The 22,255-nt window shown below is 41.5% G+C and overlaps 3 protein-coding genes across 9 annotated transcripts; 2 read left to right on the forward strand and 1 right to left on the reverse strand.

Annotated features, from left to right (window-relative positions):
* Positions 1-239: 239 nt before the first annotated feature.
* Positions 240-4,951, reverse strand: LOC114851401 (uncharacterized). 3 transcript variants are annotated; one of them, XM_055506946.1, is made up of 7 exons: positions 4,765-4,951; positions 3,629-3,820; positions 3,176-3,208; positions 2,823-3,086; positions 2,499-2,744; positions 2,189-2,422; positions 761-1,354 (listed from the first exon to the last, which is right to left on the reverse strand). In XM_055506946.1, exons 2-7 carry the CDS (start codon positions 3,657-3,659, stop codon positions 1,128-1,130), a joined length of 1,035 nt encoding a protein of 344 aa, XP_055362921.1. In that variant the 5' UTR covers positions 3,660-3,820; positions 4,765-4,951; the 3' UTR covers positions 761-1,127. The 3 variants fall into 3 exon arrangements, with proteins under 3 accessions (XP_055362923.1, XP_055362921.1, XP_055362922.1); XM_055506947.1 differs by lacking the exon at positions 4,765-4,951 and adding an exon at positions 4,157-4,698; XM_055506948.1 differs by lacking the exons at positions 2,189-2,422; positions 4,765-4,951 and having other exon boundaries at positions 240-1,354; positions 3,629-4,707.
* Positions 4,952-5,080: 129 nt separating this feature from the next.
* On the forward strand, positions 5,081-7,629 carry LOC114851402 (coxsackievirus and adenovirus receptor homolog). 3 transcript variants are annotated; one of them, XM_055506952.1, is made up of 4 exons: positions 5,138-5,239; positions 6,520-6,573; positions 6,688-7,047; positions 7,294-7,629. In XM_055506952.1, the coding sequence occupies exons 2-4, from the start codon at positions 6,567-6,569 to the stop codon at positions 7,404-7,406; spliced, it is 480 nt and encodes a 159-aa protein (XP_055362927.1). In that variant the 5' UTR covers positions 5,138-5,239; positions 6,520-6,566; the 3' UTR covers positions 7,407-7,629. The 3 variants fall into 3 exon arrangements, with proteins under 3 accessions (XP_028999102.1, XP_055362927.1, XP_028999104.1); XM_029143269.3 differs by lacking the exon at positions 6,520-6,573 and having other exon boundaries at positions 5,081-5,239; XM_029143271.3 differs by lacking the exon at positions 5,138-5,239 and having other exon boundaries at positions 6,539-6,577.
* Positions 7,630-11,261: 3,632 nt separating this feature from the next.
* On the forward strand, positions 11,262-16,190 carry LOC114851421 (uncharacterized). Of its 3 annotated transcripts, none has more exons than XM_029143329.3 (11): positions 11,262-11,386; positions 12,168-12,245; positions 12,473-12,610; positions 12,699-12,837; positions 12,942-13,119; positions 13,260-13,401; positions 13,848-13,991; positions 14,286-14,335; positions 14,643-14,666; positions 14,744-14,823; positions 15,531-16,190. In XM_029143329.3, coding segments are annotated over exons 2-11 (990 nt in total). In that variant the 5' UTR covers positions 11,262-11,386; positions 12,168-12,243; the 3' UTR covers positions 15,624-16,190. The 3 variants fall into 3 exon arrangements, 2 of the variants coding, with proteins under 2 accessions (XP_028999162.3, XP_055362928.1); XR_008694030.1 differs by having other exon boundaries at positions 11,271-11,386; positions 12,055-12,245; positions 14,286-14,538; positions 15,531-15,557; XM_055506953.1 differs by having other exon boundaries at positions 11,271-11,386; positions 12,055-12,245.
* Positions 16,191-22,255: the final 6,065 nt, after the last annotated feature.

Below are 22,255 nucleotides of genomic sequence, written 5' to 3' on the forward strand. Positions count from 1 at the left end.
TGAGAAATTGTTCTAGTCATGTAATGATCTGTTGCTCTTCATTTACAATAAGTGAATTTTCATTTTTGTGAAGGTATTTTATATTGCGATAGCACATTGATATATCTATATAATCCAATGAGTAGTGTTATTTGTTCGATGTGTTATGAAACATTGCATTCAACATAAAAGGAAAAAATGCATGAACACCCTGTTCTTTGTATGTTATTTTCACTGAGCTGTGAATGATCATGAAACTGTTTAGGCAGATAAGACGTCACATCTTGACTCCCTGGCAACAATATAGATATTAAGGGAAGCAGAGAGAGAGATTTCAGAACTACACTCTCGCAGGGCAACTGCACAGGACTGTGAGTTGTACCTGTAGTCAGAGGTCCACAGGGTGAAGAGGAAGGAGACAGGACTGCCCCCTGTGGAGCTCCTGTGCTGCAGGCGGACGTACTGGGGGCGGTTGGTGAGGTGGTCCATGATCCATGAGATCGGGGGGGGGGCTCAACCTGCATGTCCTTCAATTGGCTGGATGGTGTTGAATGCACTGGAGAAATCAAAGAACATGATCCTCACTGAGGCCAGGCTTGTCCAGGTGGTTGTAGGTGCGATGGAGCCCAACCTGGAATCTGTTCAATTCAATTCAATTCAATTTTATTTATATAGCGCCAAATCACAACAAAGTTATTTCAAGGCACTGTAGTGTATCTGTTAAAGAAGTCTTTAGGTTCGTTGGCTCTGTCCACAGACCCCTCAGTCACCTGGTTGTCACTGTCACAGTCTGTTCAAAGCCAAAGTCTGGACAAATAATGGAACCAAGCAGGTTCCTCCTAAAAAGAGAAAGTTCTCCACCAACCATCAGACGTTTCCAGGTGACTGATGCTGAGGCACCGCTGGGATTTGAACCCAGAACCTCTTGTCTGAGACAAACACTTTGACCAGATAAAACCAGAGCTATGAGTCGCTTCCTTAGTCCTGTTTGAATGCTTTTATTTCCATCAGCGCTGAACACAAGCTCATCACTAAGGTCATTGGACGAACTAATCAGCGTTTGTTAAACTCACAGACATAAAATAACAACATGTCAAACAGGTTTAAACGTTTGCTGATCAGAAGTGAAATCAATAACACTGTGCTCCTCAGATGGTGGACAGACGTGAGGACGCGTCGCTGGAGCGCACAGACGAGTACACAACATCTGGATCTGCTGGAAGCGCTGGACACAAACGCGGGGATGTTGTGAAGATGGTGTGTGGACCACTGTCTGTCCCTCTGTTTGTTTGCAGCCCACCTCTCCTGCTGCTCGGCCTGATGATTACTTCGTTATAAGTCACCTCCTCGAAGCAGACCGACGCTCTGTGTTTGTCTAAAAACGCAACAATCATCATCGTCCATAATCTGACACAGTCAAAAGATTTCACACTTTAAACTGCTGATTTCTTTATCAATAATTATCAACTCATCAATTCATGACAGACAGAGTTGTTTGTTCTGTCTTTAGCTGCAGCCTAAAGGTTTATACACTAAGACTCAACAGAAAGTGTCAAAGTGGACTGGACAGATGAGTAGTAACAGCAGCACCTGCTTTATGTTTGTATGTCACCTGCTTTAAACTGCTGCTTTTCATGTTTTAACTTATGGTTAAATGTAGAACCGTCCTGCTCGTAGCTCAGGAAGGAGTCGAGGCGTTTACACACTACGGCCACACGGTGGCAGCACTGAACAGAACGGAGACGCTGTTCACAGGGAAACGTTTATTCTTATTATAAAAGAAAAACTCTTGATCCTTATGGAATTCACTCCTCGGTTCACTACGTCTTCTTCTGTGAGGTTGTTGTGAAACACACCAGCTGAGTTCAGGTACGATATTATTTGTAAATATTTACTGAAATACTTTTACTTTTACTTACTTTTTCTTAGAAATACACAAGGTTTACATTTGACAAAAACAAAGACTAAATACTTTTTTGATCTCATCTTGTTTCTTATTACTATTGGTATTATTTTAGTTTATTTGCTTTAGATATTTAATTAATTAAATGATTCTATGTCTTTGCTTTAAATTAGTTTTTAAAATTAAAAATTTTTAAAAACTGATTTAAATTAAATTAATAAACAAAAATGAGAATAGAAAAACACACTGTTATTTATTAAAATATTTTTATAAAATGTTTAATTGTCTTTATTTATGAGAACTCACCTGTCTCAGCTTTGGGTTTTATCTGAACGCACCGCTGCACCAGCAAAACCAACAAAACCAGTAGAAGCACAAGAATCAAACCAAACATAAGGGGAATAACCCAGTAGACAAAGAGAGGAGGAGACGAGGAGTCAGGAGGCAAGGGAGGATGGCCTAGAGTGGAGGAGGACGAGGGAGGAGAGAAGCTTTGATCTGCTGCAGTGACCGAGGTTAGTGGAGACACGACCGGCGTCTCTGGGATGAACAGAATCAAAGAGGTTCAGAAAAGAGGATTCCTGTTCCTTATATTTCATGTGAGTTGAATCCTGACCTGAGACATGGATCCAGCTGGACGGAGACTCTCCAGAAGCCTCGATGCTGCATTTATAAACTCCTTCATCAGACTTGGTGACGTGGTGGATGGTCATGTGACCCGTGGGCTCAGTCCTGATGAGGGAGCCGTCTTTATAGAAATCAGCTGGGAGTTCGGAGGGAGGGCTCTGTGTTTGACAGTGCAGAGTGACATCATGTCCCTCCATCACAGGGAGGACAGGGCTCTGCAGGATCACGGATCCACCTCAACACAGAGACAAACCACAGCATTTCATCGTGTCCACACAGACGCATCAGCACTAACTCCACAGTCTGATCTCACCTGAGACACTGATGCTGATGCTGCTGCTGCTGGAGCCAGAGCTGGACTCGCACCAGTAAACACCACTGTCCCACGGGAGGATGTAGCTGATGGTGCAGAAGAAAGCATCAAGTTTTCCCCAATCAGCTCCACACGCAGCTCTGGTTTCTCTGCTCGTGTTCCTCGTCACCGTCCATGCAGCAGATCCGTCGTCGTCCTCACAGCTGAGATTCATGAACTGGTGTTCAAAGAGCTGAGAGCTGCTGGGACTCACAGTCAGACGGGCTGTGGAGGTTAAAATGAGACTAAGGAGAAGAAAACTGAAGAAGAAGAAGAAGTGGAAAAATGAAGAAGAAGAAGAAGAAGATACTGACCCTGGTTTGTGCAGCACAGCAGTGCGCTCATGACTGAAATAAAACCAGATCCACACATTTTAAGACCTTTTTAGAACTTTAAGACTTTAACACACAAAGACCTTAAGGTTTGATGCTTGGACACATCGGAACGCTGCACCTACATTCACCTCCTCGTGTTCATCTCAGCTATTAATGTGTTTGTTCCGATCTCTACTCTAAATAAGCCACACGGTTCCAGACCTGGTCGGTTGCATCATATCCAATCACAGTAAAACAGGAATTGATAATTTCACCTTAATTTGCTAATGAATCATCTGTGTGATTGATTCCTGAAGGATTGAATACTTCCGAACCTGAACCGACCCATTAACTGTGGAGTTTCAGCTGCAGCATCTGAGACCACACGGATCCGTATGCGCATGGATCCGGTTCTGACCCGGTGTCACAGCGATCGGACCTGCTTCTACTCACCGAGCAGCCTCCAGGAGCCTGTTCCCTCCATCTGAGCTGAGTCACTGTGTCCTCGCCTTCAGAAACCAGAACCCGACCGTCCTCCTTCCTGTGCTTGACATTTGTCTGGTGGTTTCTGTGGAAAGTCATCTGCAGCTTCTCTGCGCTGACGTTCGTTGACTGGAGGAAACGTCCAGAAGAGCAGACGTTGAGCTGGAAATCACAGCAGTCAGTTACTAACACTCACTGATGGAAATGAGGCCTTTTGGTTTCAATGTCTCCACTGAAGCCGACCCGACGAGGACCCGGCTCATCACTGAGCTGATCATGAGTTCTGATCTAGGCCACACGACCTCTTCCTCTCTGAATGTAACTACTGTACGCTGTGGTTTGGGTCGCCTCCATCTGGGTCTACGTGACCCAAAAACCAGCTCACTCCAGTTCACCTCAAAAACAAAACAACCTTCAACCCTCCAGGGCGTTCGACCATCTGCCTCCACCGGCTGGAGGTGAGAGAGGAGAGACGACCACCCACAGCTTCAGACTCACTAAAGGGTTTGTGCGGGTCCAGCACCACTGCTCATACTGGACCAGGCTCAGCTCGGTTCCTCACAGGTAAAATGATCAAATGTCTCAGTGATGAGGCCTCATCTCAGCTCCAGGGTTTCATGTTCACTGTCAGGACAGAATGCAGTTCACTGTTCTTTGTCTGCTCCAACTAAGAGTTGGAGCAGACAAAGAACAGTCCACTCTGCGTTTCCTCCTGTTCACTCACAAGAAGCTTTAACATTTCACTGAGCTGCAGTTTGGATCATGTAAACACGTGATGACACCGTCACATGAACGCATCGTGTTCAACTTTGTATCACTGTAAAAACATGCTTGTGAAGAATGTTGTGCAGCAGCAGTGTTCCAGGAAGTGTGGTGTTTGGCTCCACTGCTATTAAAAACAAGGTTGTCTGCATCAGTCTGATTCAGAGTTATGAGCAGAGACTTCTATCAGAGAATCCTGGGTTCCATGCACAGCTGACACTCCTGCAGGAGATGCCACTCTGTATCTCTGCCTTCCAACACTTTTGACCCACCAATTAGAATAAATGACCAAATATTTGATTGAACTTTATTAATGTTTGCATAAATTGTCATCGATGAATTACCTTAGTCCAACAGCGACATCAAAGCTTCTGCACGACTTTGGCTTTCGAAATGCTCTACTGTGGAAAGTACGGTATATCTTAGCAGATCCAACCAGGCTGCTTTTGAAGATGTTGCTGTGGAAAGTACAGAGCAGAAAAGCAGGTCAGTGATTGTATCACTGTTTGGTGCTTCCTCCTCATCTCAGCTCCTGGGTTTCATGTTCACTGTCAGGACAGAATGCAGCTTTGCATCAGTTTAGGTAGATTCCCAAAACTTTAGAGACTAAGGCTTCCACAGACTTTTATGTCAGACAAGAAGTGGTTGATCCTGTCCACATTCCGTTCTTCGACATGTGACTAAACCTGTTCACCACCTCCTGTGAAGACGTCCTGTTCTCACACATTGAGTTTTTTCAATGTAGTGAACAAGGAGCCTATATGACAACCTGGAGGATTATTATGATGCTTATTTACGCCGCTGCAGTCAGCAGCAAAGGTGAGCTTTGTTTTGTTATAATATAACATGAGATCATTAAAGCAGATTTAATGAATCTTTAATTTCTGTAAAGGCTGATTGTTCTAAACCACAAACCAGGAAGTTGGTTTAATGCTGTTCAGAGATTTAATTATTACTTAACGTCACATAACCTGAATGAATTTTGTTACCAAGTCAAATATGTCTAAATTCCAGTTGTTTTGCATTAAAGGGCAGTTTTGTTCAGCTTTGTTGCCTTAAAGGACACAGTTTGGTTTGTCTGCACTGCTCCCTTCAGACCTGCATGAGTGTATTATAGAACACAAACATAAGCAAGACTTTTCCTCAGGTAGAATTATGAATATACAGTACAGCAGCGCTCCCCAAAGTTTTTTGCACCGCAGATCAGATTAATGTCACACAACATGTCTTTATGGTGTGGTGGAAATATTCACCTAACCCTAACAAAATAAAATGTTATGATAAAATAAAAAAACTGGTATTTTCTAAATAAAATAATACATGTGCATCCACTGTGTGTGTAGATTTAACACTGCGTAACACCTTCGTCTTGTTGTGGTGAAGCAACAGACAACCTGTCGTAATAAGTTCAGTTTCAGTTAAGGGTGAGCGGATCGATCCTAATATCGATGATATCGTTACCAACGCTCGTATTTATATCAATCTGTCAAAAATTTCGATACTTTGGTTGAATTTTTACCCCCCCGCACTGCTGCCGTTCTAACTATCTTGTCCGTCTGCGTCTCTAAGTGCCTGTGTGTAAGCGGCGGCCTGTGCGCTGTGTAACACTCCCCACACACACACACACACACACCTCTCCCCTCACCCCCTCCCTCTCGCTTTGAGATCTGACACGACTTAGACGAAGCATGAGGATGGAACCAAGAAAGAGTGTGGTTATGTTTTCAAGCCGAAAATGAAACAACGGCAACCTGTACAATCTGCAAAAAATACATGTTAATGTTAATAAATACAATATGTTCAATAGAGTGGAAACACCACCAATTTTTATTATATATTTATAGTTACTGTTGAACTATGTCTGGATTTATTAAATTATTAATACAATTTAAAACAAAACACACAACACCTGAAAGTCATGAAAATGCATTTATATTTGATAATGCGTTAATTATCAAAAAAGCATCGGAATCGGTATCAGCGATATTAGAGTTTTAATTAGGGATCATTGATAAACAGTATAGAGAGTGTGAGGGACCCTTCTGTCTGTCTGTGTGAAGCTTGTGACTCTGACCTGTCACTTTTCACCTGATTGATAGCTGGGGTGGATTCAGGCCCCTGAGGCTCCTATGAGGCTGAGCAATGGATGCTGAGTGAGTGAGTGCATGTGTTTGTGTCCCTGCATTCTTAGTCTGCTCTAATTGTCGGATTGATTGAAGTTTCCAGTCTAAAAGTGGCTTTGCTGAGAATGATGTTTGTGTTTTTAGAAGCAGAGATTCTTCCCGTGAACCTCGGAGAGAATGTTTGCATGCCATGTCATGGACCTGCAAAAGCACAAATCGTGTTGGTGGAGTGGACCAGACCAGACCTGGAGTCACCTGAGTATGTATTTTTCTTCCGGGATGAGCGATCCTACACGTCCTACCAGCACTGGTCCTTTGTGGGTCGGGTGGAGCTGAAGGATAAAGAGATGAAGAATGGAGACGTGTCCCTAATTCTGAGCAGCGTGAGAATCAGTGACGTCGGTGTGTATGAGTGTCGGATCTCACAAGGAAAGACAAGGTCAAAGAGAGCCAACATCAAGATGGAGCCGATCCAAGTCATCAGCCTGAAGGTGGAGGAGGAAGGTGAGATGGAGACAGAGAACGTCAGTCAGTGTTCGGCCATTCCACATCAATATGAAGGTGTTGTCAGGTCTAACGACTCCACAATGAGCTGCTGGATGCCAATATTTGTCTGAATATAAACAAACTATGGTTCTGAAATGGAGGCATCAGGCCTCACTCAGGCTCTTGATCAGCCTCAATGAACATCTGGCCTCAACAAGGAGGCCTCTGTCCCACTGTCTGACAAACATTCTTTGTGTTTTCCAGGCGCTAAAACCAACGTCTGGCACATCGGAGCTGCGGCGAGTCTCATCCTGTCTGCTGTGGTCGTGATACTTGTTGCTGTGATCTTCAAAAAACGTAATAGGGAGCAAAAATAAATACTGCACTTCTTTACAACTGTATACTGTAGGATATGACATAACAGATTACAGGTTCACAGATAATTTCCTGATTTTGGTGGCATAATAATATTTTAACATTTTTCTTTTACTGGAATTTAATGAAAAACAGATTTTTCATCTTTGTTAAAATACAATGTAACTTACTGTAAATTACTGCTGATTATATGAATGTTAAAAAATAAACAGCTGAAAACCTCCAGTTATCTGCATGTGGTGAATATAATAAATGATGCAAAGTTTCTTGGTTTGGACACGTCCTTGTTAACATGCTGCTGTGATGAAGTGCTTCAGCTGCTGGTTGCTTCACTCAACTGCTGCCAAAAATCACTTCAGCTTCAAATTTCAAACCAGAATTTAATGCACAATAAATGTTGGACATCTTGGCTATAAAGAGACTCAGTCTCCACCAGCAAAACTGGACCCAAAAAAGGATGCCGGGACAGATTTTGGACTTACATTTTTTAACAGCATCACTGAGACTGAAAACTCACAACCCTGGACTCTGATGTGACACAGAACAATCTCTGACCTCTGTGGTACCAAACGAGACCGGACCAGTTCAGAAGTGATGCTCTGTGCTTACAGTACAGCATCATCATCATCATCATAGTCATCATTAAGTCCCTGCTCAGCCTGTGAGCTTGTCACTATTGAGACGGACGTGTGACGTACTGCAATCAGACCGATTATTTAATTTTGACACACCAAGACTCTAATAACCACCAAAAAGCCAAACTCCTACTGTTTAGTTTATGGAAAGTTTTTTGTGTTTTTTGCTACAAAATAAGCAGTACTTCAAGTAGTAAAACTGACATTTAAAGGGTTAAAATCCTGGAAATGATATAATGCTTGATAGTTATGGACGGAAAAGTTATGGTAGGAAATTGTTTGTTGATTTACAAAAAAGAGGAAAAACATATTGATGATTTTATAGCATTTTTCATGTGCGTGGCAGAGAAGACCACGAGGGTCTCCAGTGTATACAAAAAGTCTAACTTTGGTATGAATGACAATAGAAGTGATAAGACAGTGTATTTCAAAAATTACACTAAAAAGAAACATTTCTGACAATAATCACGCCAGCAGCTGTAAAACAGTCAAAATGTTGACCAGCAGAAAAAAACTAACGTGCCGAAATTGTATAAAAATTAAAGAGGGAGTCAAAAGGTTTAAATTAATTTAATGAAACTGAATAAAATGAGGCCACGTATTTACAGTCAACATTAGTTTCTAATATATCAGATAAACTAATAGATGAGTGACATCATTATAGTCATAAATCATCTGTGGAGAGAATCCAGCTGTTGAGCAACAGTGTGGATGAATCAGTGTCTGAATGAGAGTGAAGCTGCTGAATTTTTATAGTTATCAGCTGGGAGTTCGGAGGGAGGGCTCTTTGTTTGACAGTGCAGAGTGACATCATGTCCCTCCATCACAGGGAGGACAGGGCTCTGCAGGATCACGGATCCACCTCAACACAGAGACAAACCACAGCATTTCATCGTGTCCACACAGACGCATCAGCACTAACTCCACAGTCTGATCTCACCTGAGACACTGATGCTGATGATAGATCCAAACTTGGACTCGCACCAGTAAACTCCACTGTCCTGTGGGTCCAAGTCGAGGATGGTGCATGTAGAACCTCCCCACTCACACGTAGCTCCACCTTCTCCACCTGTGTTCCTCATCAGGCTCCATCCTCCAGATCCGCCGTCGTCCTCACAGCTCAGAGACACAAACTCTCCTGTAAAGAATCGAGACCTGCTGGGACTCACAGTCAGACGAGCTGGAAGAAGAGGAGGAGGCTTAAACCACTGCTGTTTGCTCTTTAACATAAACACATTAAAATATTTATGTAACTATATTTTATTTCATTGATAAGTCACAAAAGAGTTACTTCAAAGCACTTTACAAGGTTTAAGACCCCACACAGTAGAAGTGCATTTTAACATGTCCTTCTGTGAACTGACTCATAGAAGAACGGCTTTTAGACATAATGAAGAGCAGTAAAATATAGACCATCCTACTGTACCACTTGCAATAAGTGAACTTTTTCCAACAACAGTGGCTTAAGAAAACCAGTGCTGTGTTTTGTTTTGTTTTATTTAACCCACACTTTTTCATTGTGTGTGTTTTTCTAGGCTGATTTTCTTCCTGATTGTAACCCTGATTGTAAACCAGGGTTTGTAATGTGTTGTAAACCCTGGACGTAAATAAAACATAACATTTCCTAGTAAAGGCAGTCTGTGTGTCTGTCACTTTGTAATATTAATAACAAAATGAGGTTAAATCTTCATTTCATCAGCCTTTAAACCTGTTCGTTCACTATTTCAAACATTTTAACTTATTTTATCCTATTCGTCAGTCAGACAACGGCGTCGCCTGAACAGGATCCCGACATGTTCTTCGAGACACTGTCCTTTTGTTTAGAGGCAGAATCACAGCTGTCGACTGAGCTCCGGAAACTAGAGAAGCAGCAGGAAACGACACAAGAACAGACAAAACCTGTGTGCTAATGGACTCAGTGGGTTCTGACAGGTTCACTCACCCTGGCCTGTGGTGCAGCACAGCAGTGAAGTCACAGCTGCAGAGAAATGACAACATGTGGATCAGTAAAACAACTTTGTCTATTGCAGCATTTTAAACTAACGTTTTCACAAACCTCTGAGACAAACTTTCAAGGGTGCACATAAACTTACAGAGCAGCTGCAGCAGAGACATCTCCATCACCACCATCACATCTCCACCAGGACCGCCTTCTAGCGGTGGAGGCCTTGTGTCCTGTTTGTGGATGAAGTGAAGCCGCTGCCTCGGTGCTGAGGAGGCGACGGGACCACCTACATGTACACTACAAGCTGGTTTAGCGCTGAGCAGACACAGCTTCACACGTCAGCAACATGAGCCAAGCAGCGACAGGGAATTTAGCTTTCTTTGGCCTCGTGGTTTGGTTGTGAATGTGGCCACGTACTGAAATGTCCTGGATTCACAGCATTTCACACCCAAAGTCATCGCTGGTTTTGTTTTACACGGTTTCATAGACACAATAAATGTGACGTCTGTGTGGGAACGTGTGTGTCACCTAAAGGAAAGGTACTGGTAAGCACAGAACCCTGCAGAACCTCAGGTGGAAGATCTGACCTGTGTTTATTCAGTGGGTTTAATCTTTAGTGGTTTGTGTGAGACAACATTTTTTTGCTCTTTAAAATCATATGGATGAACAACAGTGACTCTATCTAATGGCAGTGTGTGTTTCCTTCTCCAGCTTAAAGAAGAACTGAGACGAGGGCTTCCAGCAAACATCACTATTCTCCTCATTCGTAGTGTGAAAGTTACAACAACAGTGAACTCTGGTGGTTGACAATAATAAATGACTGCTTTAAATTGATGTTAAACCTGTTTGTGGACTTTTACATTCGCTTCCTTATGTGTTTGCAAAGTGTGCCAACAGTCACTGGATGCAAAGCACAGCATTCATGAGGCAGACATCTATTTTATTTATGTATCAACATGAAATTATTTATATTTTCGTAGGTTAATAACTAAATCTGAACTGCATTATTTTCTCTGATGTTTTTTTTTGTAAATATTCAGCATCTGTGAGTTGTGTTTTCTTTTGGTTGCTTCAGGTTAATCTCTTGCCTACATACATTTCTAATACATTTCTAGTCATGTCTGCTCTTGTTTTCTGAGACAGTGATGTTTTGCCAGTCCGATGAATCTTTCTAGTTATGTAATGATTTGTGCAGTGACTGATCATCACACAGTCTGAGGTGGGAGGCGGCTGATCCTGCCAATAGCATAAAGTAAACTGCTCTTCCGGTGTTGGACAAACATTAACTATGGTGCTGTCTTTGCTCCTGCTGCTGTTGCTCTCTGTTTGCAATGCTAGTCATTTCTTCGGAACAGTGATGACCTATTATCCAAGCTACACTGACATAAATCAAACTGTTCAGGTAGGTTAATTATTTCCTCTGGGTTTGATTCCTGGGGGCTTATTTCCACAGGCCAACAGGTGATGGGGACTAGATTCTAGCATGTTGAAGATGAGTGAGTGAGTGAGTGAGTGAGTGAGTGAGTGAGTGAGTGAGTGAGTGAGTGAGTGAGTGAGTGAGTGAGTGAGTGAGTGAGTGAGTTGCTGTTTTTATGTCTTTATTAAAGGTGGACGAACGTGCAGGTGAGACAACAGTGCAGATGTAACTGTTTCTGAACCAATAATAATGAAATGGGGTGTTGATTACAATGTAACCTTAATGAACACCCAACACAAAATAAATGCATCGAAATGTGCTATAAAGCCACACTCAATGATTTCAACCCTATCAATCAATAGTTACAACTTTATTGCATCAACATATTAAATAAAAATGAAATTTGTTTGTTTTTTTTTCTTTAAAGAACAATTACTTGTAATTAAAGTGGCGGAGGCATTTGGTTTTGTGGAACAAATAGGCATACAAAATTTTCACAAGAGGAAGTAAAATATTCTTACTAGATGTGCACAGTTTCTGACCTCATTATGTCTCTCCATTTTGTAAATGCAAATGTCACTTTAGTTACTGTTCCTTAGAAAACACAAGCCGGTTGAGCAGCTTTTGCAACTAAAGCTCCTCTAATTCTGCAGGTGGTCCTTCGCGCTAAGATGAACTTCCATCTTTGCTCACAGTTGACTAGATGGAGCTGTTCCAGTTTGAACTGTGGTACTGAGATCTTGTTACCGAACACTGTCATTGACAGAGAAAGCAGCGACGACTGGTGTCAGTATGAGGAAATATCAACTCGGCAGGTTCCCAACAACGCTCCATTTCTACTGATGTAAGTACAAACTAGCTGAAGGTCAACAGTGTCTTTTTAAATCGAACAAGCACAAATATTTAACATTTATTTATCACATTTTTTTTACATTAGTATGATTAGGAGATTTGCAAATTGTATCACCACTGTTAACTTACAATGCAAGTTTTCCACACACACCAACAGTAGGGAAAAAACTCTAGGACACTAACACTGTAAATGATTTTTGACACGAAATTTCATTGAAGGTTGAGCGGTGGTTCATGGGTAGGGAATAATAATGGCATCACTAATTGGCGAGCTATTACAGTGGTTGATGTGAGAAACAGATCTGACACCAACAAAGCCAACTCATCACCACAGACCACCATCCTGCCTCTTCTCAGGTGAGCATCCAGAAATGTGCTGAGGTTGAAGCTGAAACATGTTGGTCAGCGCTGTCTTAACGTAAACTTAACCCCCCCTTCCTTCCAGAGTTCCTTCAAACTGTCAAAGAGACTTTAACCTCTTGGCCTTTGACTCTGATGGAGATAATGTAAGATGCAGATATGGAGATGCATCACTGTCAGAGTGTTACACCTGCACTCAACCACCTGTTCTCAACCTCTCAGCAGTGAGTAGCTAAAAACGCTAATGTCTTATAACAAACTCAGCATGTGTGTCTAAACATATATAGGTTGAACATTTCCCATTTACTGTATCTTCTGTCTTTCACAGTCCTGTACGTTGTCATTCAGCCCAACAAGCAGCAGTAATGAAGGAGCGTATGTTGTTCAGATGGTGATGGAGGACTTTCCAAAGCAGAATATCACCCTGACTCAAACTAATGGTTCACAGGAGGTGAAAAGCAACAATGATGCCGTCAGCAAGATTCCAGTCCAGTTTGTTGTAAGCGGTGAGATGTCTTCATCTGACAGGCTGGACATCAATTAGAAAATTGTAAGCTCATGACTGAGCTGATCTTTAGTCCAGTCTGGATGAAAGGGTTGATGATTGATGAATTCAGTGGCAACATATTTGGTGTATTTGTTTCAGTGGATCCTGTGGTGCCGTCCTGCACAGAGGGACTTTATTTGCCCAAGTTCCTGCCTCCAACCCCAGATAATGGGGCTCATCTGTACACGCTGGTCAATCAGTCCCTGACAATTGCCATCAAGGCCGAGACTCTTAATGCTACGTAAGTTCATAGAAAAAATTAATTATAAAAATGTATATGAAAATAATTCAAATGATTAAATTCATTAGATATTTAGATATAACAATTTGGTGAAAGGTAAAGTAACTCCTTTACTTACTTACTTACTTGCGCTAACCACTGCACAAAACACCCAGCAAAGAAGGTTTTGTTTGGAAAAGATATTAATCAAATGATTTTCAGTGGAATACCAGCTCTGTTGTATACAGCACTGTCTCTCTGATGCAACCAAGTTAACACGTGTACTGTACTGTACAAGGACTGAAAGAGGAAATAGGAATAGAAAAAAACTCCTACAATTCACCGTGACAAAATTCAATTTGCATTGATAACCAACAAGCCATGGATTCATTTTCAGTACTTCCTCAAAACTATTTGTAAAAAAGAAACTTTACAACAATGTGGACTTTCTCCCTTCTATTTGACAGGATGTCGGAGCTGCTGTACAGTGGGCCGTCCAGCATTAACCAGACCACGTCAGGTCCAGGACACTACATCATGACGTGGACTCCATCTCAACGCGAGGATGGAGAAAGTCACCCCATCTGCTTTGTCGTCCAGGCTACATACAAGTCAGTCTCCACATCTCCATGAATAAAACACAAATATTTAGACATACTAAACTCACTGGCTATAGATAAAAATCTGCTAATGTTATATGCATCTAGTTTAATAACAACAATGAGCATGAGTATTTAGTGAAGCATACAGTTCACACATTCACAGTCATTTAGTCATTAGCAGCTGTGGCAGGTTTTCTTCCAGATCAGACCTGATTGACTGTTATATAATTACAGCTGCTCCTGAAGTATAGAATTACATGAAGATCAATGACTAATGTACTAATAGTGTTTTTACTTGCACAGTGGAGTGAAGTATCACTCAGAGCTTCGATGCGTCGTCGTTGCTGTAAAAGGTCAGTACAGTTCTGCTTGGTTCTTAGTCCACTGCTGACTTTCTGTCTCTACAGCAACTGTTCCTTTGGCAACAAATGCAACCACCAATGTCACTATTACACAAACGCAGCTAGATGATGACACCAGTGTTGTGTTATGTACTGTACAAATGCAACCACTGCTCCTGTGACATACACACCACAACAGAGAAACTCCATCAACAGTAATGATTATCTTTACCACATCAACAATACGCAGAAAAATAGAAAGTATTACAAAAATTACTACTCAAAGAAGCTTAACCAGTGTTTTTCTTTATTGCTACAGCACCTCCACTATTCAGACATAAAGGTGAGTACTACTGGTGTTTCTGTATTTTACTGCTTTGCTGTAGCCTCATTTGTGATGTTGAGACCCTTTGCTTCTAGTTGTTGTAGCCCTGAAAATAAAGGTCTCCCCCTCATCTCCAGTGTCTGAGGAAGACATCAGGATTGGCATCATTCAAAAGGTGGGTCTCTTCTCAACTAGAGACAAACCCCCTCCAAACAATATAGGTTATGTAAGTGTGTCTTAATTACTGCCTGTGTTTTGTTTATTTCGCCACTTTCCATGGCCACTTTTTTTTTGCTCCCTGAATATCAAGGACCATCACTTTCACCTGGTTGTCTTCCTCAACTATTACTGGGTCCTTTACTATTTTATTTCCAGGCTAAAGAATATGGAGCCTAGACGTCTAGATGTGTCTGTAAATCTTCACACACCGTGTGGCAGGAATCCAGTACTCTGGTGTCTGATTAACTCACTACCGTGTTTCATTTTGCTATCTTTCTGTCTTCATCTGCTGTGTTCCATATTTACTTCCTGTCTTGAGTTGTCTTAGCTGTAATTGATCTGCAATTTAGGCTGGTATTTAAGATCTCTGTTTCCGCATTGACTGCACACATCACCCTGTTAATCAGCGTTTCAGCATTACCCTTGTAAGTCTAGTAGGTTGTACGTAAGTAGTAGTTGGACCATGTCACCGTCCGGTGAGCTCTTTGTTAGTATGAAGCTTTAACAGGGCTGGCAGGGGGACCCCCACAACATTAAAATCACCCTGTGTGAATCAAACCGGACACAAAAACAGTGTCTGGTTTGTGCTTACTGTTTACTGTAACTCCTGTCATTTCAGACTCATCTTGTCTCTATTAATACTGTACTTGTGTCCTTCTGCAGGTCAAACATGAACTGGACAGCAGAGGGATAGCATCAAATGTGACGCTGCGCCTTGTGAAGACGGACACAGCCACACCAAGTCCTGATTGTTGATGAATTGCTAGCTATATTAAGTTCAGTTGTTGTTTAAGCAGTTTTGGTTTTGACAACGTTCATAAAGCTCAGTTCAGGAGCCTAGTGAAATCTAATTACAGCTTTCAACATACACTCAATTATGTGCATCAGTCTTCCAGTCATTATTTTAATTGTGATTTTAAAACACTTTATTCTACATATCAGCTGTCATGGATTTGGACTCTTAAGTTACCTGTTTTACTGTCATACCACTTCTGTTTTGTGTTGGTTCCAGCTTGTGCATCCGGTCATGTGATCCACCAGCTGCTATCAATTTTTCATTACTTCTGTTACATATATTCCACTTCTCACCATGACTCCTTGCCAGATTGTTGCGTGAACTCACCACTTTCCAGCATTGTATTCCTGTTTGCTTTCTGTGCCTGACCACCAGCCTAGCCCTTTGAACCCTAGCCAAGCCTATAGTTTTTGACCTGTGCCTGTATTTTGACCGCCGCCTGCTGATTCCCTGTTTGTACCTCTTACTGTACCTGTGTTTTGGCCCTCGCCCGTACGACCTGGGTTCAGCTCTGCCATTAAATGAACTTTTCCTCACCCCTTTGTCTCGGTGCTGTGCATGTGGGTCCACTATGTCAAGCAGTCTAATGACAGCCAGTAAGTTTGTGCTTCATTTAACAAACTCTGAAGCAAAATTGTAAAAGTTGATTTTTCATTTATAACTTCTGATTTAAACAACAAAATTCAATGCATTGCAAAATAGTGCAGTAAAATGATAGTTTCAGTCACAGACAGTAAAGTGAATTGGATTAGTTGAACAGGTAGAGGGAGCTGTTACTAAGAAATTATAAAAAAGACAAAGACACGCTTTCACTTCAATTCAAAGTAAATACCTAAATTAATATTTACCTCGTTTTCTGTCTTGAATTTTTGTGCAGGTGACATTTTGTTATAAACTATGCTACCAGTTCTGCACAAATACATTGTCTTACTGGGGACTGTAGTGGTGAATATATAGTGGTCTACACTGTCAGGATCACTGAAATTAAGGCTGCTGTCAAATGGAAGGCCTCAACTCAGAATCCTGCAGCACTCCATTTCAGATGTGAATTTTTAATCCAAAAAAATCAAATGATAAAATAGCAACAACATTTAAGATATTGGTTACTCTTAACAAATACAGGAGTATGAGGCTATCAAATTTATCTTCATTCATCAGGGAGTCGGGGAGGGGAGGGTGGGTTGATCCTGACAATACTATAAACTGCCCTTCATCCTGCGTTAAACAAACATTCACTATGATGCTGTCTTTGCTCCTGCTGCTGCTGTGCTCTGTCTGCAAAGCTAATCATTACTTTGGGACACTGGTGACCTATTATCCAAGCTACACTGACATGAATCAACCTGTTCAGGTAGGACTCCTCAAAATCTATTTATTTCCTTGAGGTATGATTCCCGGTGGTTTTTCCAGGTATTCTTGTGTACTTCTGTACAGCAATTAGGTTGGTTAGCAAATCTAAGTAGCCCAAAAGTGTGAGCGTTCATGTGTGGCCAAGTGTTTGACATGTGACATGGACTAGACGCAAGCATGTTGAAGATGAGATACTTGTTTTTTTTTTTACTTTGTATGCTAGTATGTATTGTGGTTCAAAGAGTAGCGCATGCACAATATAGACGGCAGTCTGGTATTATTGCCGCTCAGATCCTTCTCAGTGAATGATACTGTAGTTTTTTTTGTTGTTTTATACATAAAAATCATAATGAAATAGGTTGTTGCTTGCAAAGTAAATTAACACATCCACAGTCAATAAGATAAAACAATTATAGCATCATTATATTGAATAATAGTTTGTTTTTCCACATTGTACAATTGCAATACTTAAATGCATATACAGTACAGTTATCAACAAGGTGAATGTTACCCTCATTATTTTACTCTACAACAGCTTAGGAAAAAAAAAAGCACAAATTCTTTGACTTATCGCACTGAATGTGCATAGTTTCTAACCTTATTATGTCTTTCTGTTTTGTAAATACAAATATGACTTTATTCACTGTTACTTATATATTGTAACACAAACCGATTCAACAGCTCCTCTAATTCTGCAGGTGGTCCTTCGCGCTAAGATGAACTTCCTTCTTTGCACACAGTGGACTCCATGGAGCTGTTCCAGTTTGGACTGTGGTGCTGAGATCTCGTTGCAGAACGCTGTCATTGACAGGGAAAACAGTGGAGAATGGTGCCAGAGAGAGGAAATCTCAACTCGGCAGGTTCCCAACAACTCTCCATTTCTACTGGAGTAAGTACAAACTAGCTGAAGGTCAACAGTGACTTTTGAAAATGTGATAACGCAAACATCTAACATTTATTATGTGTGACTTCAAAAAAAAAAAAAAGTTTAAATTATATCAACACTGTTAAATCTTGACACAGTTACTATACTATGTACATTTTTACACACACCTGTCTAGGGGCAAAATTCTAGGACACTACTGTGAAACTCTAAATGATTTTGACATGAACTTCCATTGAAGGTTGAGCGGTGGTTCATGGGTAGGGAATAACAATGGCATCACTTATTGGCGAGCTATTACAGTGGTTGATGTGAGGAACAGATCTGACACCAACAAAGCCAACTCATCACCACAGACCACCATCCTGCCTCTTCTCAGGTGAGCATCCAGAAATGTGCAGAAGTTGAAGCTGAAACATGTTGGTCAGCGCTGTCTTAACGTAAACTTAACCCCCCCCTTCCTTCCAGAGTTCCTTCAAACTGTCAGAGAGACTTTAACCTCTTGGCCTTTGACCCTGATGGAGATGATGTTAGATGCAGATATGGAGATAAATCGCTCTTAGAGTGTCACACCTGCACTCCACCACCTGTTCTCAGCCTCTCATCAGTGAGTAACTAAAGCAAACAAACTCAGCATATACCGTTGCATAAGCACAGGCTCATGTGTGTCTAAACATATATAGGTTGATCATTTCCTATTTATCTTCTGTCTTTCACAGTCCTGTACGTTGTCATTCAGCCCAACAAGCAGCAGTAATGAAGCAGCGTATGTTGTTCAGATGGTGATGGAGGACTTTCCAAAGCAGAATATCACCCTGACTCAAACTAATGGTTCACAGGAGATGAAAAGCAACAATGATGCCGTCAGCAAGATTCCAGTCCAGTTTGTTGTAAGCGGTGAGATGTGTCTGACAGGCTGGACGTCAATGAACAACAAGCTGCAACTAAGTTAGAAAAATGTAATCTCATGACTGAGCTGATCTTTAGTCCTTTAGTTTGGATGAAATATGTGATGATTGATGAACTCAGTAGGGAAAATTTTTTTGTCACTGAGTTCATCAATCAACATATTTGGTGTATTTGTTTCAGTGGATCCTGTGGTGCCGTCCTGCACAGAGGGACTTTATCTGCCCAAGTTCCTGACTCCAACCCCAGATAATGGGGCTAGACTGTCTGCGTTTGTCAACCAGCCTGTGACAATTAACATCACAGCAGAGGCTGTTAATGCTATGTAAGTTAAAGAAACAAAAATAAAGTGGGAAATTGAAATAAAAGAACTTGCATGAGAATTTAAAAATACTAATAAAGCACAAGTTAATGGAAGAAATTAAAATATTTAAACAAATGCTCTTCACTTATATTCTATATCATGGATATAATGCATCATGCAGCATGCCATGTACTTACTGTCCCAAGTGTACATGGATTGCGAAGAACAAAAGACAATAGAAAAAACATGGAAAAGAGCTGATTTGCATTTATGACAATCAACAAACCATGTATTCATTTTCATTACTTCCTCAAAACTATTTGTAAAAGGGAAATTTCCCTCTTTTGTTTGTCAGGATATCTGAGCTGCTGTACAGTGGGCCATCCAGCATTAACCAGACCACGTCAGGTCCAGGACACTACATCATGACGTGGACTCCATCTCAACGCGAGGATGGAGAAACTCACCCCATCTGCTTTGTCGTCCAGGCAACATACAAGTCAGTCTCCAGCAATATATCCAATTAACCAATCCAAAACACAAAATAACCCTGTGGACATAACAAACTCAAACTAATGACAGCGTTTCTCATGCTACAGGTTTTAAGGCAATTATCAGTGTTTTTATTTTGCCCACATCTGTAACTGTGAGTTTATGACTGGTTTGTTTATGTTTCATACACGATTGGACTGATTCATAGCTGACTGACAAAATACATGCAAAACAGTGGAAACACAGTCCTGTCAGACACTTTAGGGATGAGCATAGGTCAATTATGAATAAAAATCTGCTAATGTATTATGTGTCTAGTTTAATAAAAACAATGAGCATAAGTCAATTGCTTAACTATGAGTTACTGGACTGAGGAGGACATAACAGTATTTAGTGAAGCATACAGTTCACACATGGACAGTCATTTAGTCATTAGCTGCTCCTGAAGCTGCTCCTGAAGTATAGAAATACATGAAGATCAATGACTAATGTACTAATAGTGTTTTTACTTGCACAGTGGAGTGAAGTTTCACTCAGAGCTTCGATGCGTCGTCGTTGCTGTAAAGGGTCAGTACAGTTCTGCTTGGTTCTTAGTCCACTACTGACTTTCTGTCTCTACAGCAACTGTTCCTTTGGCAACAAATGCAACCACCAATGTCACTATTACACAAACGCAGCTAGATGATGACACCAGTGTTGTGTTATGTACTGTACAAATGCAACCACTGCTGCTGCAACATTCACACCACAACAGAGAAACTCCATCAACACTAATGGTTATCTTCACCACATCAACAATATGCAAAAAATTAAAAAGTATTACAAGAATTACTACTCAAAGAAGCTTAACCAGTGTTTTTCTTTATTGCCACAGCGCCTCCACTATTCAGACATAAAGGTGAGTACTACTGGTGTTTCTGTATTTTACTACTTTGCTGTAGCCTCATTTGTGATGTTGAGACCCTTTGCTTCTAGTTGTTGTAGCCCTGAAAATAAAGGTCTCCCCCTCATCTCCAGTGTCTGAGGAAGACATCAGGATTAGCATCATCCAAAAGGTGGGTCTCTTCTCAACTAGAGATAAGCCCCCTCCCAAAAAAAAGATTTGTTTTGGTGAAAGTTTAAAGGAAAACTTCATCAATTTTGAATGGGAGTTGACCCAAACAATACATATTTAAGAATAAGGGGATCAGATTCCTGCATATTTTCTATGCAGAGAAATGATCATTTATTCCTCTGCAAAAGTCCTCTGAAACATTTCAGAGGACTTTTTGCCACGCGCTCACAGACTACAACTAGTGCTTCCTGTTTTTTTCTGAACCTGCCCCAGCAACAGTTGGGCTGAGAGGGGGCGGAGCTAAACGACAGGTAGGTCCAATCACTGCAGCTCAGGAGAGTTGTCAGAGTGCAATGCATTCTGAGTGTTGTTGTGACATTCAGCCTCCGCGCCGCTAGAGGCGCTCCTAGGGCTTTGGTGGGGGTCTGTTTTGAGTTTTCATTTCCTGTGTAATTAGTTGACCCACCTGTTTTGGTTGTATTTAAGGGATGTCTTTTGTTTCCCACACTTGTTGGTGTGTACGAGGTTGTAGCCAGTGAGCTACACTATGTTACCGGTTAAAGAGAGGAGAGCTAAGAAGTGGAGTTCTTTTGTTTGTTTGACGTCCTGTCTCACCACTTAAGGTTTGAGTGTCTTGTGTCAGTGTGTAGGATTTTTAGTTGTCCTGTGTTAGGTATTGTGTACATGTTTAGGTGTAGCCCATAGTGAATGGAGCGTGTTCGTGTCCTTAGTAGACGTTACTGTACCTGCACTGCAGTGATTTTTAGTTTCCTTCAGTTGTGTTTGAACTACATCGTGCTGTGCAGTGAGTTTTTGTTGTATTTGAATAAACCTTTAATGCTAATTATAGCTTCTGTGTTTGGGTCGTGCATTTGGGGTCTTCCCTCTCCTGTGTTTCCCTGCGACCTGGTCTGCCGGTTGCGGCCAGGTGTCTGTGTGAGGGATTACTCAGTGTTTTCTTAGCGTGGCATGTCCGCGCGGGGCCGGAGGCACGTCGGCCGTGGTGCCTGAACCCTCCGCTCAGTGTGAGCGCGTTCTCCTCCCGGCTCCGTGAGAGCCGTAGTTTTCCTCGCTCGGAGCGGGTGCTGTCATTGCTCCTTTCCACCGCATCCCCTCTCCTGTCTCAGGGTTCCGTCAAGCCCCGCCGGTTCGGAACCGACAGGGTGAGTTCGTAACAGTTGTAGGATATGACCATTTTCAACCACAACACATTACTTCCATTTTCCCTGTTTTCTCTGAACACAGACCATCAAGGTTGTGCACAGTTTTGCTGATAAAATGTAAAATATTTATAACTCATTTTGCTTTTTAGCAGGAAAGTTTTGCTTTAATGCTGTCATGATTCCTGTCTGTGTTTTTATTTATTTTCATCACATCAGTTTTTGTCGTTTATTCCCCTGGTGCTCCCCTCAGTCACTTCCCATGGCCATCCAGGATCAAGGACCATCAACTTCACTGGTCCATCCCCAAGTTGTTATTTAAAGGTCCCCTATTTTTTATTCCAGGCTAATATTGGCCTAGGTGTCTCAGTGAAGTGTCTGTAATTGTTCATGTTGATAAACTGTACATCGCTTCTCTGGCTTGTCTCAATGTGCACCTCCAG

The sequence above is a fragment of the Betta splendens genome, chromosome 2 (assembly GCF_900634795.4).
Source record: "Betta splendens chromosome 2, fBetSpl5.4, whole genome shotgun sequence".
Taxonomy (NCBI): Eukaryota; Metazoa; Chordata; class Actinopteri; order Anabantiformes; family Osphronemidae; genus Betta; species Betta splendens.

Coding starts and splice junctions, on each gene's coding strand:
- LOC114851401 (XM_055506946.1), bottom strand. CDS start 3,659: ATGGAGGGAACAGGCTCCTGGAGGCTGCTCG. Junction 3,209..3,628: donor AGGCTCCTGGAGGCTGCTCG/GTGAGTAGAAGC, acceptor GTTTTATTTCAG/TCATGAGCGCACTGCTGTGC. Junction 2,745..2,822: donor CATCAGCATCAGTGTCTCAG/GTGAGATCAGAC, acceptor CTCTGTGTTGAG/GTGGATCCGTGATCCTGCAG.
- LOC114851402 (XM_029143269.3), top strand. CDS start 5,182: ATGACAACCTGGAGGATTATTATGATGCTTATTTACGCCGCTGCAGTC. Junction 5,240..6,687: donor CGCTGCAGTCAGCAGCAAAG/GTGAGCTTTGTT, acceptor TTGTGTTTTTAG/AAGCAGAGATTCTTCCCGTG. Junction 7,048..7,293: donor CCTGAAGGTGGAGGAGGAAG/GTGAGATGGAGA, acceptor TGTGTTTTCCAG/GCGCTAAAACCAACGTCTGG.
- LOC114851421 (XM_055506953.1), top strand. CDS start 11,273: ATGGTGCTGTCTTTGCTCCTGCTGCTGTTGCTCTCTGTTTGCAATGCT. Junction 12,246..12,472: donor AACGCTCCATTTCTACTGAT/GTAAGTACAAAC, acceptor ATTTCATTGAAG/GTTGAGCGGTGGTTCATGGG. Junction 14,336..14,642: donor CGTCGTCGTTGCTGTAAAAG/GTCAGTACAGTT, acceptor TTATTGCTACAG/CACCTCCACTATTCAGACAT.